The 20,212-nt window shown below is 37.9% G+C and overlaps 1 protein-coding gene across 8 annotated transcripts in view; it reads right to left on the reverse strand.

The window, feature by feature from the left end:
• Window positions 1–20,212, reverse strand: part of COL14A1 (collagen type XIV alpha 1 chain) — a 196,505-nt gene that overhangs the window by 138,200 nt on the left and 38,093 nt on the right. For 4 of the 8 annotated variants that reach the window (XM_088023091.1, XM_088023097.1, XM_088023092.1 and 1 more), the window contains 5 exons: window positions 16,717–16,872; window positions 15,774–15,893; window positions 10,391–10,555; window positions 7,233–7,394; window positions 319–470 (listed from right to left, as the gene is read on the reverse strand). In XM_088023091.1, coding sequence (XP_087879217.1) covers window positions 319–470; window positions 7,233–7,394; window positions 10,391–10,555; window positions 15,774–15,893; window positions 16,717–16,872 — 755 coding nt within the window. The remainder of the gene's footprint in view (window positions 1–318; window positions 471–7,232; window positions 7,395–10,390; window positions 10,556–15,773; window positions 15,894–16,716; window positions 16,873–20,212) is intronic. The other 4 variants (XM_088023094.1, XM_088023095.1, XM_028090855.2 and 1 more) reach the window with 1 other exon arrangement.

Genomic DNA, 20,212 nt, shown 5'->3' on the forward strand with positions numbered 1-20,212 from the left:
GGCCATATAATGAACTACTGATTCCTTCTGCTTTAGAACTTAATAATTTTAAAAAGGAAAAAAGTCAAAATAAGTTGTGTTAGAAATGAACACATGACTCATTCTGAGGGTTATTGCATAGAGATAGGAGGAGAAAGTATGAATGCCATAACCTGAGAGATGGGAGAACAAAGTAGACACTTGGAAATATATTTCAGTCCAACGAATTTTAAATGTTTGTGACAGACTCCTTATCCATGCATTTCTGTCTTGTCCTCACTACCGTGGAAGACTTGAAAGAATGAAAATAATGGTTTGAAAATATCATCTCCTTATTACCTCCTCTGGTTTTCCACCCCTGGCAGGATAATACACGACTCTGTATTTTTCCACTTTTCCTGGGGCATGAGTCCAGTTAACCATAAAGCTTCTGGCAGTGACTTCAGAAGTAATCAGCTCTGTAGGCGGCCCAATGGTGGCAAGAGCTGAGGCTAAAGTATAGAAATACATTAAGTGAACCTCTTTCCCAAAATTACTTCTCATAAGCCTAGGAAACTCCATTAGTCAGAAATGACTATTGGCTTTGTGCTATCTCTAAGATTTCATCTCTAGACAAATTGATTCAATTATTCATTCCTACATTTGTTCACTGAAACATTTAAGTGCCTATTACATACCAACCACTATGTTAGGTTCTGAGGATACAAACTTTTAATAAGAGAGTCCTTGACTCCAAAAAACTTTCTTAAAGACATTGCTATAGAATAATTAAAAAAACAAAAACAGAAACACAACACTGATTGAGCACATGTGTATCTAAAGGTACTCTCCTGAGCTCTTTAGAAGTATTATCTTAAGGGCGCCTGGGTGGCTCAGTTGGTTAAGCGACTGCCTTTGGCTCAGGTCATGATCCTGGAGTCCCAGGATCGAGTCCCACATCGGGCTCCCTGCTCGGCGGGGAATCTGCTTCTCCCTCTGACCCTCTTCCCTCTCGTGCTCTCTATCTCTCATTCTCTCTCTCTCAAATAAATAAATAAAATCTTTAAAAAAAAAAAGAAGTATTGTCTTAATTCTCAGTAGTTACTACTATTGTTCCCATTTTGTAGGTGAGAAAAGCAAGGCACAATGAAGTTAAATAACTTGACCAAGTCTCACACTTAGTATCAGAGCTGAGATTGATACTTGAGTTTTTGATATAAGAGCCTGTGTTTTTAAGCATCAGGGGGTATAGTCTCTTTACAGAAGACTTCAATTCAACAAATGGCCACTATCTAAAAGTAAAAAGAGGAGAAAAGACAACTAACATATACTGAATGCTCCCTATAAGCTAGACACTATGTAAGCACTTTGTGTAGGTATAAATGACTCTATAAAAGAGTTGGGACATGTAAAGTTCAAAGACCTTGAACTTTAGGATTTCTTATCCTTTAAGGACTTATCCAAAGCAAACTTAATAACCAACCATATTAATGAGAAAAAAAAAAAACATAGTTACTGAACGCTTAACTTATGGCCAGGGACTATATTACATGCTCTATCAACAACCACAGGTAGAGTTTTTTTGTGGGAAAAAAATTAGTCTCTAAAGTAGTCACATTAAAAGCTCAGAGAAACATATTCAAGAAACTACTGCTTGGCTGTCAAACCTAGTCCCAAGAGATCTGGTCCAGAGAAAAAGGAATGATGGAAGAGATGTAGCCAATTAGAATCAATCCACACCCTGCATACAATGAAGGCAGGAAATAAAACCAAATTCTCAAAGGAAGATCTGGATATTACCCTCTCCTCAGATCACATCCCTGTAAACCAGATATAAACTGCAGACCAATGATATCATGAGGGACGAAGGTTAAAAAAATACATGATGGTTATGCTTCCAGGAAGATAGAATTGATGTACTTTCCCCAATTACTGCTGCCAAGTACAACTAAAAATTCTGGAAACTATGTATTAAGACAAGCATAAGAAGACACTGAAAGAGAAGAAGTTATACGGGAGAGGAATTGCAGGACCTGAAGAATGATATAGTGGTGAATCCCCTGAGTTTTCCTTTCATCTCATAAATCCCAGACATGGAACTAAAGAATCCAGAATCTATTGATAAGATGACTGGACAGAAAAATTAGCAAGGATACAGAACTCAACAAGACCATCAACCAACAGGATCCAGTCAAACTTACAGAATATTGCACATGTCAATAGCAGAATACACATCCTTTTCAAGCACCCACAGGGCATGTATGTAGCAAGACAGACCATATCCTAGGCCAGAAAACAAACCTCAGAAAATTTAAAACAATAAAAATCACACAGAGTGTTTTCTCTAGTGACAGTGAAATCAAACTAGAAACCACTTGCAGAAAGGTAACAGAAAAACACCCAAATATTTTGAAATGATAAACAACCACTTCTAAATAATCAATGAGTCAAAGAGAACAGGTCAAAGAAGATCAAAAACTACTTTGAAATGAATAAAAATGAAAATACAACATATCAAAATTTGTAAGGCACAGCTAAAGCAGTGCTGAGAAGGAAAATTATAGCATTTCAATAATTAGAGAAAGAGGAAACATTGCAAATCAGTAATCCAAGTTCTCATCTCAACAATCTGGAAAAGTATGAGCAAGATAAACTCAAAACCAGTAAAAGAAAGAAAATAAGAAAAATAAGAGCAATTGTTAGATCTTCCTGTTGGATAGACCCTTTAAGAATGATATAGTGTCCTTCTGTGTCTCTAATTACAGACTTTAGTTTAAAATCTAATCTGTCTGATATAAGAATTGCTACCCCAGCTTTCTTTTGAGGTCCACCAGCATGGAAGATGGATCTCCATCCCTTCACTTTCAGTCTGGATGTATCTTTAGGTTCAAAATGAGTCTCTTGTAGGCAGCATATGGATGGGTCCTGCTTTTTATCCAATCTGCAACCCTGTGCCGTTTTATGGGAGCATTTAGGCCATTCACATTGAGAGTGATTATTGAAAGATATGAATTAACTGAGATGCCCTTCAACAGATGAATGGATAGAGAAGATGTGGTCCATATATACAATGGAATATTACTCAGCCATCAGAAAGGATGAATACCCAACTTGTACATCAACATGGATGGGACTGGAGGAGATTATGCTAAGTGAAATAAGTCAAGCAGAGAAAGTCAATTATCATATGGTTTCCCTTATTTGTGGAACATAAGGAACAGCATGGAGGACACTAGGAGAAGGAAGGGAAAGATGGGGAGTGGTGGGAATTGGAGGGGGAGATGAACCATGAGTTCATCTGAGAAACAAACTGAGGGTTTTGGAGGGGAGGAGAGTGGGGGGGATGGGTTAGCCCGGTGATGGGTATTAAGGAGGGCACGTACTGCATGGAACACTGGGTGTTATACGAAAACAATGGATCGTGGATCACCACATCAAAAACTAATGATGAATTGTATGGTGACTAACATAACATAATAAAATTAAAACTTAAAAAATAAAAAAAATAAAAAATAAAACTATCGGATCACTCTGGACACCACCTCATTTTTATTGTACACCAATGATACTTCAATTAAAAAATTAATTAAATTAAAAAAATAAAACATAAAACTGCTACCTCACAAAGAAAAAAAAAGAAAAAGAAGAGCAGAAATCAATGAAATTAAAAAGAGGAAAAATAAAGAAAATCAATGAAACCAAGAGCCAGTTCTTTGAAAAGGTTTTTTGTTTGTTTGTTTTGTTTTGTTTTAAGAACAAACCTCTAGCAAGGCTGAGAAAGAAAAAAAAGAGAGAGAGAGAGAAGATAATAATTACCAATATTGGGGAAAAAAACCAGAGACTATCACTACAGACCCTACAGACATCAAATGAATAATAAGGGAATAATACTATGAATAACTTTCCACACATATATTCTACAAATTCTATGGAATGAACCATTTCCATGAAAAGCAGAAAGTCTCATCCTAAGATGGGGAATAAGGCAAGGATGTTCACTCTCAACACTCTTATTCAACACAGGACAGGAAATTTTAGCCAGTGAAACAAGGCAAGAAAATAAACAGCACAGAGATCAAAAGCAAAGAAATAAAACTATCCCTTTTTGCAAAGGATATGATTTATCACCTCCACAGAAAAATCCCTGAAAATCTAGAGGAAAAAAAATCCTAGAATTAGCAAATTCAAATAAGAAGGTCATAGGACACAAAATAAACATACAAAAATATAATTGTATCCATATATACTCACAATGAACATGTGGACACCAAAATAAAAAATAAAATATAACTAAAATTCCCCAAAATAAAATTAAATACAGAGATGTAAACAGAACAAAACCTGTATAGAACTTGTATCCTGAAAACTACAAAATGCTGATGAAGAAATCAAAGGATATCTAAACCAATGGAGGAATTTACCATGTTCAAGGACTGGAAAAAATCCACACAGTAAGGATGTCAGTTCTCCCCATGTTAATATTTGATAATTGAGAATTGATTTAATGCAATTCCTAACAAAATCCCAACAAGATTTTTTGTAGAATAAAGCTTTCTCTAATATTTATATGGAAAGGTAAAGAAAGAAAAATAGAGAAAGCAATTTTCAAACAGAATAATCAAGTGGGAGAACTCGGTCCATCCAATCTCAAGACTTATATAGCTACAGGAAATCAAGCTTGTAGGATACTGGAAGAGGGTTAGACTCATAGACCCAACAGAACAGAACAGAGAATTCAGAAATAAACTCACACAAATTTGCCCAACTGATCCTTGACAAAGGTGCCAAGCAATTCAATGGCAGAAATAGAGCATTTTCAGGAAGTAGTGCTTGAGAATTATACGTTGATAGGCGAAAAACCCAAAAGCCTTGATCTAAACTTCCAATCTACAAAAATTTAACCTGGATCATGGACTTAAATGTAAAACATAAAACTTTTAGAATAAAAATACAAAAGAAAATTTTTAGCATTTATGGCCAAAGAGTAGTTACTTAAGACTAGATACCAAAAGCAATAACCATAAAATACAAAATTGATAAATTGGACCTAATCAAAATTTAAAACTTTTGTTCTGCAGAAGACCTTGTTAAAGGATGAAAAAACAAGATACAGGTTGGGGGAAAATAGTAACAAACCACATATCTAACAAAGGATTAGTATCTAGAATATAAATGAAGAATTGTCAAAACTTAACAGTTAAAAACTAAACACACACACACACACACATTCATCTAATTAGAAAATTGGCAAAAGATATGAACAGCCTAAGAGCAAATACAGATGTAAAATAAGCATGCAAAAAAGATCCAATTTCATTAGCCATCACATTTTTTTAAAGATTTATTTATTTATTTATTTGAAGGAGAGAGAATGAGAGAGAGAGAGAGAGAAAGAGAGAGCACATGAGAGGGGGAAGGGTCAGAGGGAGAAGCAGCCTCCCCGCTGAGCAGGGAGCCCGATGTGGGACTCGATCCCAGGACTCCAGGATCATGACCTGAGCCGAAGGCAGTCGCTTAACCAACTGAGCCACCCAGACGCCCCCATTAGCCATTACATTAAAGCCACAATGAGATACCATTACACACATATCAGAATCCCTAAAATAAAATATAGTAACAACAACAAATATTGGTGACCATGCACAGAAACAGAATCACTCATATATTGCTGGTGGGAATGTCGAATGCTGCAGCCTCCCTGGAAAACAGTGTGGCAGTTTCCTAACACTAAGCTAAATTAAACATGCTGCTACAATATGATACAGCAATTGTGCACTCCAGGCACTATCCCAGTGAAATGAAAACTTAGGTTCACACAAGAACCTATATGTTGGGCGCCTGGGTGGCTCAGTTGGTTAAGCGACTGCCTTCGGCTCAGGTCATGATCCTGGAGTCCCAGGATCGAGTCCCGCATCAGGCTCCCTGCTCGGCAGGGAGTCTGCTTCTCCCTCTGACCCTATCTCCTCTGATGTGCTCTCTCTCTCAAATAAATAAATAAAATCTTAAAAAAAAAAAAAATCCCAAGTGATCAGGAAACACATTAAAAAAAAAAAAAAAAAGAACCTATATGTGAACATTCATAGCAGATTTACTTGTAACGGCCCAAAATGAAAACAACTCAGATGTCTTCCTTTCTTTTTTTATAATTTTATTTTATTTTAATTCAATTAATTCACATATACTGTATTGTTAGTTTCAGAGGAAGAATTCAGGGATTCATCAGTTGCATGTAACACCCAGTGTTCATTCTATCATGTGCCCTCCTTCATGCCCATCACCCAGTTACCACTTCCCCCCACCCTCACCCCTCCGGGGACCCCCAGTTTGTTTCCCATGGTTAAGAGTCTCTCATGCTTTGTCTCCCTCTCTGGTTTCATCTTATTTTTATTTTTCCCTTCCTTCCCCTATGTTCCTCTGTTTTGTTTCTGAAATTCCAATATGAGTGAAATCATGATAACTGTCTCCCTTCCCCTATGTTCCTCTGTTTGTTTCTGAAATTCCAATATGAGTGAAATCATATGATAATTGTCTTTCTCTGACTGACTTTCAGTGTGTCCACAGTTAAGCAGACTGTGGTTCGTCCATATCATGGAATACGACAGAACAGTAGAAAGGAAAGAGCTACTGATAAACGCAACAAGTAGGGTGAATTGTCAGGAAATTATCCTGAATAAAAAGTCAGTCCCCAAAGAGGACATACCACATAATTCCATTTACATAATATTTTCAAAATGAAAACATTTAGGGTTGGAACACCAATCAGGGGTTGTCCGGGGTGAGGGAGAGGTTGTGGGAGGAATAAGTGAATGGGGCCATAAGAGGACAACGGGAATGATCTCTGTGGTGATGGAAGTGTTCTGTACTTTGGCTCTCAATTCCAATATCCTGCCTGGGATATTGTACTAGAGTTCTGGAATATCTCACCATTAAGGGGAACTTGGTAATAGATACACGATCTCTCTCGATCTTATTTCTTACAACTTTATATGAATGTACAATTACCTCAAATTCCAAAGTTTAGTTAAAAACAAACACTCATGATGGTCTAAATGCAGCACCATGGAGAAAATGATCTAGTGGTTAAACTATTCCTCCCTCAGTGGGCTGTCACTACATTCCCTTTCTACTCTCATGACTCATGTCTTAGGGGAATAAAGGGCTCTATTTAGAAAGTCAACATGAAAAATGATAAGAATTTTCATAATCCACAATAGACTTTTGGGCAGAGTAATACCCACCTGCACAGAATGACTACCTTCTGTTGCTCGCCTTACCTTTGATCTCTCTGTCCTGTTCCTCCACCCGGGAGCACACAGTCCTCGTCAGGCTCTCCACAACTGTGTGCATCAGGTCAAATTCGGCAACATTGTAGACATGAGTGCTGTCTGGTTCAGAGGCGATCTCCTGCAGTTCGTTCTCATCTGCGTTTTTCACCCCTTGCATTGAGGACAACAGGGAGGGTCATGACATTCGTGCCCCATTTGAAAAACCAACCTCCGTGAGCCTGTCCTGAGCCCATCGTAACCCCCCCGGCAATCAAACATCTGCTACTTTAAAAAGGTGCATTTCACGTTAGACTGTTTTGTAAAAATCACCTTCGGCATAATTTTTAAATGATTACATCCTAATTTTGTTCGGCGTATCTTAACAGGACAATAATAACGTCTGTCTTGCATGAACAGTGCAGAAGCAATAGTAATTAAACCAGCATTCTAAACTATCAATACCTTAGGTTTCAATTTCTAGAAAATAAGTTTACTTAAATTAAGAGCCACTGTTAGAATAAAAATTATATATATAAAAGTATTGTTATTACAATTTATAGTATTATTATATGGCATTAAGAGACAGCTTGGGAAAAAAATTTTAACATATTCAAGTACAACTGGCTGACTAGTAACCACTGCAATTTTGCTAATGCAAATAGGGAAGCTCTGCTTCTCCCGCAAACTTTGTGGAATTCCATTGCTACAAGTCAAGCACAATGCTGGGTGTTTGGAATGCAGCAGGGAACAGAGGGAGACAGAAAATCCTCAGCTCCCATGCAACTTTCCCAGTCTATCTTAGCAGTGGATGCTAACACTTAGAGTGTACATGCTCTGCCCCAGGAACTGCGGTGCTTTATGTATATGAACACATTTCATCCCCACAATCAACCCTCGGAATTTGGTACTATTGTTGCTCTCATTGTAAGGTGTTGCACAGAAAGGTTAATTAACTTGCTCAAGGAAACACACCAGTAAGTGTACAGCTGGGATTCCCACCAAGTAGTCGAGATCTAAAGTCATATGCTCTTAACCACTGTATCATGCCACCTCTCAGAAGATCGTAAATTAAAATGAGTAAGTGAAAATATAAATAGAAAAGGAAGGCACAGGTTTGGGTTTTATGGGTGTGGAGGTAGATTTCTCTTCCCCAGGCTTCAGCAAACAAGGAGCCTTTTTTTATAAATCCGTCATTACAATCACCTAAAGGTTTTTTTGTGTTTTTTTTTTTTTTAAAGGTGCTGTGGAAGCAGGGAAGAGAGATTACCTAGGGCAACATGAATGACTTCTCAGATGCCTGGCTGTGCCATTTGATTTATCTTCCACCTTCGACATACTGAGTGACACAGTGTTAGTTGTCTGAACGATGTGCTCTAGGGGGTTATAAGATAATAAATTCTAATGATTTCCAGGTAATTTCCAGAGAAAAAGTCCAAATTACATCTGTGAGTTCACTTAAAGTTTTGTTTAAAAACTTATCCATTCATTATCAACAAGACCACAGAATGGAAATTAAACACATAAATTAACCCCATTAGTTTATTGTCTAAAAAGACTTCCTCTGTTGGACAACAGGATAGTAAAATAAAAAATAAAAATTAGATACATTTCTCTGACGTTTCTTGCCTGAAGGACTTACACAAAAGCTTCTAAAATGTACAGTTGGATCTGTGTCCACAGGAACAAAAAGCACCGAGTACATGAAGGACAATGGACTTAATGTCAATAATGCTTTTGATGGGGCGCCTGGGTGGCTCAGATGGTTAAGCGTCTGCCTTCGGCTCAGGTCATGATCCCAGGGTCCTGGGATCGAGTCCCGCATCAGGCTCCCTGCTCCTTGGGAGCCTGCTTCTCCCTCTGCCATTCTCTCTCTCTCTCTCCCTCTCTCTGTCTCTCATGAATAAATAAATAAAATCTTTAAAAAAAAATAATGCTTTTGATGGCTTTTAAGTAAAACCAGCAAGTTTGTATTCATATATAAGAATAGTCTAGGAAAAAAAAAAAAACAAACCTCTAACTACAATAAAAACAACAAAAAGTATATTCTAGGGAAATAGCCCCAAATCTCTACCATCTCTCTCTTACCTTTCCAAACTAAATAGTTTGTTGCAAACAGTTTGGAAAAGAGAAGAAAAGGTCATCAGGACTTGGGAAGAATTTGTTCTGCAAGGATTTTGCCTTCCTTATCTCCGTGTCCTAGCACCCACCACAATGCCTGGCAGAGAGCATGTGAGCACAAATTTCTTGAATGGAACACTCTATAAACCACATTTTCAGTAGAAAATCTAGGAAGGGTTCGGGTGAATTGTTTCCTGTTTGGGGATTTTGTTTTGTTTTGGTTGGTCTCTACTAAGTAAAAGACATTCCTGCTGCCAAAGAAACTGTAAATATTTTAATCGAGAGCAAAGTTGCATCACCTAAATGTTCTCCAGTTATTCTGAATATGTGCCACATGTATCCTTTTCTACAAGAACAATACATTATAAAGAGTTCCTCTCAAAGAAATAATACTGCCTATCTAGAACTTTATGCTTTCTAAATAGTTGCAGGACCTGAATTCCTTGAAAATGATAAACTGGTTTCTCCCTATACTACCGGAGAAGAGATTGCTATAAAGTGATACTAAAGAGAAAGTCCCGGAGCGCCTGGGTGGCTCAGTGGTTATGCATCAGACTCTTGGTTTCAACTCAGGTCATGATCTCAGGGTTATGAGATCAAGCCCCGAGTCGGGCTCTGTGCTCAGCGGGGAGTCTATTTGAGATTCTCTCTCCCTCTTCCCCTGCCCCTTCCCCCTCTCTCCTCTCTCTCTCAAATAAATAAATACATCTTTACAAAAAGAGAGAGAGAGAGAGAGAGATAAAGTCTTCACTAATTAAAAGCTAACAAACATGTACCTAATCTTTGCATGCTACTTTATGCTTTTCACATTTTATGGACGGCATCTCATCCAGAGATCCTCACACTATAGAGTACATGAAAGTTACCACCACTTCCATCTTAAATGTAATGAAGTTGGGCTCAGGTCACAAGACTGGCTATGACTAGAGTCAGGACTAGAAACAGTCCAGGTCTCCTGGCTTTCAATGAAGTGCCCTTTGCATTACACATTGTTTCAAGTGGTTGTGTGTCTGTGCCCATTATTGAAATAGGACCATGACAACACATACCTATGGCGAAGAGTTCTACACCAGATTCACGGAGGTTTCTAGATGGTGGAATAATATCATCTTGGGACTTTCCATCTGTGATTAAAATGCCAATTTTGGACACTCCAGTCCTTGCTCCTGCTTCTGGTTTAAAGCTATTTTCAAAAATGTAGTTCAAAGCAAGACCTGGGAGAAAACAAGAAAAAAATAAACACAAACCAATCACCTCTAATAAAAAGTCTTCCAATTCTGCAAAATTAAACCACAATATGAGTAACTTATTGACCTAAAAGTTTTTTTTTTAATTAATTAAGATTAGAGCAGAGACCAATGAGGCCATCAAAAGGAATGAGATCTTGCCATTTGCAACGACGTGGATGGAACTGGAGGGTGTTATGCTGAGCGAAATAAGTCAGTCAGAGAAAGGCATGTATCATATGACCTCACGGATATGAAGAATTCTTAATCTCAGGAAACAAACTGAGGGTTGCTGGAGTGGGGGCGGTGAGAGGGATGGGGTGGCTGGGTGATAGACATTGGGGAGGGTATGTGCTATGGTGAGTGCTGTGAATTGTGCAAGACTGTTGAATCACAGATCTGTACCTCTAAAACAAATAATGCAATATATGTTAAGAAAAAAAAGGAAGAAGAAGAAGATAGCAGGACGGGAAGAATGAAGGGGGGAAATCGGAGGGGGAGACGAACCATGAGAGACGATGGACTCTGAAAAACAAACTGAGGGCTCTAGAGGGGAGGGGCGTGGGAGGATGGGTTAGCCTGGTGATGGGTATTGGGGAGGGCACGTTCTGCATGGAGCACTGGCTGTTATGCACAAACAATGAATCATGGAACACTACATCAAAAACTAATGATGTAATGTATGGCGATTAACATAACAATAAAAAAAAAAGAAACCAGAAACACAGCAGATCAGATCAACAACTCTAGAAGCTGGTTCTTTGAAAGAATTAATTAGATAGATAAACTACTGGTCAGACTTAACCAAAAGAAAAGAGAAAGGACCCAAATTAATAAAATTATGAATGAAAGGGGAGAGATCACGACTAACACCAAGGAAATAGAAACAATTATTAGAAATTATTATCAACAACTATATGCCAATAAGCTGAGCAACCTGGATGAAATGGATGCCTTCCTGGAAACCTATAAACTCCCAAGACTGAAACAGGAAGAAATTGACAACCTGAATAGGCCAATTACCAGTAACGAGATTGAAGCAGTGATCAAAATCCTCCTAAAAAACAGGAGTCCAGGGCCTGATGGATTCCCTGGGGAATTCTATCAAACATTTAAAGAAGAAATAATACCTATTTTCCTGAAGCTGTTTCAAAAAATAGAAACAGAAGGAAAACTTCCAAACTCATCCTATGAGGCCAACATTACCTTAATCCCCAAACCAGGCAAAGACCCCATCAAAAAGGAGAATTTCAGACCAATATCCCTGATGAATATGGATTCCAAAATCCTAGCTAATAGGATCCAACAATACATTAAAAGGATCATCCACTATGACCAAGTGGGATTTATCCCCGGGATGCAAGGGTGGTTCGACATCTGCAAATCAATCAATGTGATAGAACACGTTAATAAGAGGAGAGAGAAGAACCATATGGTCCTCTCAATTGATGCAGAAAAAGCATTTCACAAAATACAGCATCTTTTCCTGATTAAAACTCTTCAGAGTATAGGGATAGAGGGAACATTCCTCAAGTTCATAAAGTCCATCTATGAAAAACCCACAGTGAATATCATCCTCAATGGGGAAAAGCTGAGAGCCTTTCCCTTAAGGTCAGGAACATGCCAAGGATGCCCACTCTCACCACTATTGTTCAACATAGTACTAGAAGTCCTAGCAACAGCAATCAGACAACAAAAAGAAATAAAAGGTATTCAAATTGGCAAAGAAGAAGTCAAACTCTCTCTTTCACAGATGACATGATACTTTATGTGGAAAACCCAAAAGGCTCCACCCCCAAATTACTAGAACTCATACAGCAATTCAGTAATGTGGCAGGATACAAAATCAATGCACAGAAATCAGTTGCTTTCTTATACATTAACAGTGCAACTGTAGAAAGAGAAATTAGAGAAACGATTCCATTTACAATAGCACCAAAAACCATAAGCTACCTCGGAATAAACTTAACCAAAGAGGTAAAGGATCTATACTCTAGGAACTACAGAACTCTCATGAAAGAAACTGAAGAAGGCACAAAAAGATGGGAAAACATTCCATGCTCATGGATCCAAAGAATAAACATTGTTAAAATGTCTGTGCTATCCAGAGCAATCTATACCTTCAACGCCACCCCGATCAAAATTCCAACGACATTTTTCAAAGTGCTGGAACAAACAATCCTAAAATTTGTATGGAATCAGAAAAGACCCCGAATCGCCAAGGAAATGTTGAAAAAGAAAAACAAAGCTGGGGGCATCATATTGCCGATTTCAAGCTATATTACAAAGCAGTGATCACCAAGACAGCATGGTCCTGGCACAAAAACAGACAGATAGACCAATGGAACAGAATAGAGAGCCCAGATATGGACCCTCAACTCTATGGTCAAATAGTCTTCGACAAAGCAGGAAAAAATATGCAATGGAAAAAAGTCTCTTCAATAAATGGTTCTGGGAAAATTCGACAGCCACATGCAGAAGAATGAAACTCGACCATTCTCTAACACCATTCACAAAGATAAACTCAAAATGGATGAAAGACCTCAATGTGAGACAGGAATCCATCAAAATCCTAGAGAATTCTGGGAAAAAAAAAAACAAAAAACAAACAAAACAAAACAAAACAAAAAACCCCCCAAAATCCTAGAGAAGAACATAGGCAGTAACCTCTTTGACATCGGCCACAGCAACTTCTTTCAAAATACATCTTCAAAAGCTAGTGAAACAAAAGCAAAAATGAACTTTTGGGACTTCATCAAGATAAAAAGTTTGGGCACAGCAAAGGAAACAGTCAACAAAACAAAGAGGCAACCCACAGAATAGGAGAAGATATTTGCAAATGATACTACAGATAAAGGGCTGGTATCCAAGATCTATAAAGAACTTCTCAAACTCATCACCCAAAAAACAAATTATCAAGTCAAAAAATGGGCAGAAGACATGAACAGACACTTCTCCAAAGAAGACATACAAATGGCTAACAGACACATGAAAAAATGTTCATCATCATTAGCCATCAGGGAAATTCAAATCAAAACCACATTGAGATACCACCTTACACCAGTTAGAATGGCAAAAATTGACAAGGCAAGAAACAACAAATGTTGGAGAGGTTGTGGAGAAAGAGGAACCCTCTTACACTGTTGGTGGGAATGCAAGTTTGTACAGTCATTTTAGAAAACAGTGTGGAGGTGCCTCAGAAAATTAAAAATAGAGCTACCCTATGACCCAGCAATTGCACTCCTGGGTATTTACCCCAAAGACACAGATGTAGTGAAAAGAAGGGCCATATGCACCCCAATGTTCATAGCAGCAATGTCCGCAATAGCCACACTGTGGAAAGAGCCGAGATGCCCTTCAGCAGACGAATGGATAAAGAAGATGTGGTCCATATATACAATGGAATATTACTCAGCCATCAGAAAGGACAAATACCCAACTTGTACATCAACATGGATGGGACTGGAGGAGATTCTGCTAAGTGAAATAAGTCAAACAGAGAAAGTCAATTATCATATGGTTTCCCTTACTTGTGGAACATAAGGAAGAGCATGGAGGACATTAGGAGAAGGAAGGGAAAAATGAAGGGGGGGGAATCGGAGGGAGAGACGAACCATGAGAGACTCTGGACTCTGAGAAACAAACTGAGGGTTCTAGAGGGGAGGGGTAGGTGGGGGGATGGGTTAGCCCGGTGATGGGTATTAAGGAGGGCACGTGCTGCATGGAGCACTGGGTGTTATACAAAAACAATGAATCTTGGATCACTACATCAAAAACTAGTGATGTATTGTATGGTGACTAACATAACATAATAAAATAAAATTTTAAAAAAGTTTTTTTTATTAGATATGAATTTTCATCTTCATTCTTACAATGACCTTTTTTTCTTGACAGATCTGATGAAAACCTAAAATCTATCAGAATAGAGGTAATATGAATAACTGAATAGTCCCTCATTTCAGAAACTAGCATTTACAAAGAACATTAAATTCATGGCCAATCGATGTTGACAGATCTGTGTACAAGAAAATGTAAACCTTTATAATTTAGGATGAAGCAGGAATACCCACACAGAAGCAACAGTCCCAAATATTATCAAAAATTTGTTTATGATGGCCTAAAGAACCAAAAATTCTCTGTCTCTTTTTTTAGGGATAGTGGAAGCAGATCCAAAATGATCACCGAATTCCTGCCTTTTGAGTGTAACACTTTTAATCCTTTAGAAAAAAAATAAGAAATGCTGCAATATTGTTATAAGATTTGAGTTTAATGAAGTTTTTTGTTGTATTAACAAAAAGATTATGCCTCAAAGTGGCAAAGCAATTACCAAGATTTCAATGGTTTACTTAAAAGTCAATGATAGCATCACTACTATTTAAAATGAGCATCTGTATTGTGCACTTACAGAAGAAAAGAGCAGGTACTAAGGTTAAAACCTGTGACAACCCTTTGTGGCTGGAATAATTATAATCTAAATATTCTTACATTCCTTGTTTACCAAAAATACTGGTGAGCCAAAGACCCATAAATATTTTTATGATAACTACTGATTGCAGAATAAGGGCAAAGAAAATACCTTCCTTGAAAATAAAAAAGGTAGAAATTTGTTTCCATTTAAAGATGGGGTGGCTTGCGGTGCCTGAATGGCTCCATCGATGAGTGTCCAACTCTTAATTTTGGCTCAGGTCGTGATCTCAGGGTCCCAGAATCAAGCCCCATATCAGGCTCCATGCTCAGTGCAGAGTCTGCTTGGCATCTCTCTCTCTTCCTCTCTCTCTGCCCCTCCCCCCACTTGAGCTCGCTCTCTCTCTCTAAAATAAATAAATAGAATCTTTTAAAAAATTATTAATTAATTAAAAAAATAAATGATGGGGTGGCTAGAGGAGAATCCAGGTGAAAAGAGGAAGGAAAATGAACCGGCAAAAGCTAAGACGGCCAGCCCTCTAAGACTGTCAGCCTCGGCCTTGTTCCATCTCCTTCTGGCCCAACCACGCCCTTCTGGGGACATTACATTCAGGTAGCCAAAGGAATGGCGTGTCTGGGTTTTAATTCTTAAGGCTGAGTTTGAGAAAAAAGCCATCTAAGAATTTCAGATTTTAGTTTGGTTTAAAAATACTATGCCAAGTCTTACAAAGTGGCAGAATGAAGAAATGAAACGAATCTTTGGCATGATAGTTGCTAAAAACACAAACTGAATGAAACATACCTGTTAGTGTATTTCCTCCCTTATAGGGTAGATTTCGGACCGCTTCGATGACCTCATCTTTTGTGCTGAAGGCATTCAAGTGCCATTCTATTCGGGGGTCGCCGCTATACTGTGCAAGACCTGGTAAAAAAAGATGAGACGGCCCACCCAGAAATGATGGGTTACTCAAAGATCTAGTGGACTGTTCGTGAAACCAGAGTAATAAAGGGCCTGATCTTTATAACAATTCTTTCTCTGCTTCACTGTGTATTTTCAAAAAGAATTCTTGGCATCAATTTAAGGAATTAGTTTGGACATATCTTGGAGCAGGAGGAAAGTACATATTTTCTAGCCATTTAGAAGTAGCACCTAATTAGGTACTTGGTATTTAAAAAACAAATCTGATTATATTTGTAGATAAAAGGTCTAGATTTACTGGTTCAATTTTATCCTCAAAGGAATGATTTTCCTTAATGGCTATATAAAAGTGAAACTATGAGACTCTATATGATAAAGTGGGATATATTGCTCAAAGATTTATAACTTTTTTTGATCTTGGATTAACTTGGCAAAGATTATTTTGTACTCTAAATCTATTTCCAATTTCCAATTTTCTTAGTGCAAAATTCCACTGGATTCAGCTGTTTCTTTTAAATAAAAAGAAAATTTCTACCCGAAAAGTTCCTAAACCAGTTGCAACTTTAAAAGTTATTATTTGAAGGCACAGAAGATTTTGACTTTTTAGAAAATTAAAGTGTGTTCAATAATTAATTGAATGACAGAATCATTCAGTGTAAATTAGTAGGAATAGATATTTATTGATCCAAACCTGTGCTCCTAGGAATATCACCACAGCTGATCCTATAATTCTGAAAGCTGCTCTCTAAAGTTTTTGAAATCTCTTATGAAGCTTCCCAGCATATTTACACTGACAGCTGACTTCTGCTAATAACAGAACATGTACCAATTCGTGTCTTCTCTGAGCCCACGTTGAAGGCTGTCACCAGGTTCTCCAAGAAAAGCCGAACCAGTCTGAAGTTGAATCTTCCAATACTCCATGAACCATCAACCAGGATCACAATATCAGCAATGGATGGAGTTTCACAGAAAAACTTCACTTCTGCAAAGCGCAACCCAGAAAATGATCTATATCGCTGTTGCAACTTTTTTTTAAAAAAAAGTGATTCTATTTTGTATCTTTCCAATAACTTAGTGCTAATAATACAAGAAAGTTCCTACTAAAGCAACCGTGTGTTTACAACGTTTCCCTTAAATGCATTCTTACTAGGAAAAAATTGTGGTAACAGCTAGCAGCAGTGAGTGTTCTGGAAATAGTTAGCAAAACACTGGCAGGTTCGCACCGTTCTGGCAACTCAAGCCTTCTGTGTATTTTAGAGAGTAGTGTCTGCGAAAAATCATCCAGCTTTGGGTTTTAGCCTGTAGATTCTTTCCAGGAAAGGCCTTAGCCACCAGTGTGAGGGAGTCAGCAGAGACGGGACGATGGCCAGAAGGCAGAGAGGCGGCTCTCCTGTTCTGATAAGCCTATGTTGGCGGAAGTGATAGAAACGAAATAGGGGTTTCCTGAATCCCAGGAAAAATCACAGCTGTGCATTTAATCTAAGAAATGTACACAGTGTGATGTGATGAGCGCTGGGTGTTACATGCGACTGATGAATTACTGAACTCTACATCCGAAACTAATGGTGTACTATAGGTTGGCTAATTGAATGTAAATAAAAATTAAAAAAAAAAAAAAGAAAAATACACAGACCTTTCCTAAAGTAGGAAGGGTTTGTGGAAGAAGAAAATTGGAAAAGGAGTTTCCCCATATTTAAATTCTTGCACATATTGTATCCATGTGACAATAAGATTTTGTCCCTAAAAATCATTTAGTAATTGATTTTTTAAATGGCTCAATTAGGCTTTAGAATAAGGAGCTAGAAAAGATGCCCAGAAGCCAGAGTACAACTACCCTAAGCTTTACCCATACAGAAAGTCTCAGCCGGAGTGATCTTTGCAACAAAGGAAGACGCTGTCTGCTGAAGGCTGGGTTTGTGTTTGATTAGGTGTCCTCCAGAGCCAAGACACTAAAATATTCTTAGTGTACTAGAACCTTTAGAATTTTGCAGTATTGTTAGTACGTTTAGTAGCATTGCTTCATACTCTAGTTTGTGCTTCCAAATGGGCTACTTAACTTTGCTCAAAGTTCATATTAGGACTGGTGATCATAGAGTGCGAGTGTTTCTTTGTGTCCATGTCAACTTCTTGAAATTGCCCAGCTAGTCCCTATCTCATCTGTTTTCTAACATTAAAATAACAATAAAACAATATTTGAAATACAATACAGTTTATGTAATGAAAACCAAAACACAGAAGTGTTTATGAATATTTTCCCCCAAGGGGAAAAATAATCAACCTACTACAGTTGGACTGGGCAATTCAATAGATGCCCCTGAACCTACCAGGCCACATTTATTCTAGAAAAATCTTTTTTCCCCCCGACATAAATATGCATGGAATACTTAGATCCTTTTACCAAAAGGGAAAAAATGTACTTGCCAATGAAATAATCAGGTACTCATTATGGAAGCTAAACAGTACAGCTCAATAAATCCAAAGTTTATATATTACATTTTTGGGCACCAAATCTTCCTTCTTTAATAATCAGATACAAAACCACTACACTGAAGTATTCTAAAACAGAATTATTGCAAGAAGTCATGGGATAAACATTAATTTGGTTTTTGGAAATAATCAGGGAAAACTGAAGTCTTTTGAAGCTTTAAGAATCTATTTCTCTCAGTTTTTATGGGGAAACATACTTCAAATGGAGAGTCCTTTTCTTTCTTTTCCAAAACTATTGGGAGGATACTGTTTCATTTTGTAATAAATTGTTTGAGTGCATTGTAGATAGGGTCTTAGAAAGGGAGCAATTTCTCCCTGCTTATTTTGAAGAGGACTAGGAAAACTGATATTTTATGTGAGAGCAAAAATAAGTGAGCTACATTGAAATGCAGCAATCTGGATGAATCTTAGCTACATACTACTATCTGGTAGGTAGCAATGTTTGGTGGGGGGAAATATGAATCCCAAAATATTGCTATTAGCATGACATCTTTTTATAAAGGTAAAAATAATTAATATAAAAATATTCCCTTCTTAAAAATATATATGGACACTGTAGATCTATGTTTAGGAGAGGCAGGGGGTGTTGGGTGATGAAGACAGAGTCCAAGACAGTGATTGTCTTGGGTGAGAAGAACCAAGGAATTGGGGTGGCAGTAGCACCCTCTGGTGATATGTGGGTTGTAGGCAAAGTCTTACCTTTTCTGGGGGAGAGAGGAGTTTGAATGATTATTATACCATTAAAAAATAGCAGATTAAGTGACTTATCAAAAATAATCCTACCTGGAATGCAGAAAATATTGACTAGAAAAATAATTTCAGTGTTTACATCATACAATTTAAACACCAAACCTTAAAGACAAGGTACAATTCCACATACTTCATTTGAAATTAAGGCCGCTGTATGGCCTGTTTTCTAACTAAAGACCGGTATCTGTTATATCAGCAGAATGATGCAGTTTTTAAGATGTTGTTGGATTTCGGAAGTCAAAATATTATCATTGGTTTTGCATTTTTTTAAATATTTTATTTATTTATTTGACTCAGAGAGAGATACAGTGAGAGAGGGAACACGAGCAGGGGGAGTGGGAGAGGGAGAAGCAGGCTTCCCGCCGAGCAGGGAGCCCGATGCGGGGCTCGATCCCAGGACCCTGGGATCATGACCTGAGCTGAAGGCAGACGCTTAACAGCTGAGCCACCCAGGCGCCCCTGATTTTGTGTTTCAAAGTATGATTTTTCTTCAAGATTAGTGCACACACACTTGGGAACTGTGGAAACAGTATTTTTTTAAATGCCCTAAACCCTGATTATTAGCTCTAAGATCTATCTAAGCACGATGCTAAGGGCTATTTCCCACTGTAGCAGGCACAAATGCAGCATGTCCAACTCCAGTAAGATTTAGTGTAGGTGGAACAAACTGTGTATATAGTTCGTGCCGGGCATACCCTGCCAAGTGTGTTTGTGCCCGAGGCAGACCAATGTTCAAGCACTTGGGGCAAGAGGTAGTTTTAAAGTCGCCATGTTCAAGTTCAATAATCACACATCTCAAACATGACTCCAGCTGCTCTAGTGAATCTTTTAAAATATATATTCAAATTTTATTAAATTTTGAATATATTCGGGGCACCTGGGTGGCTCAGTCAGTGTCTGCCTTCGGCTCAGTTCATGATCTCAGGGTCCTGGGATCAGAGTCCCCCACTGGGCTCCCTGCTCCTGTTCTTTGTTGCTATCTCTGTCTCTCTCTCAAATAAATACATAAAATCTTTTCAAAAAATAAGAATTTTTGCATATATTCAAATCTTATTAAAAATAAGAGCCCAGATTCAGCACTGATG

Source organism: Eumetopias jubatus, unplaced genomic scaffold (genome assembly GCF_037043125.1).
Source record: "Eumetopias jubatus isolate StellerSeaLion01/CBP00866 unplaced genomic scaffold, mEumJub1_p1.0 scaffold_4, whole genome shotgun sequence".
Classification (NCBI taxonomy): Eukaryota; Metazoa; Chordata; class Mammalia; order Carnivora; family Otariidae; genus Eumetopias; species Eumetopias jubatus.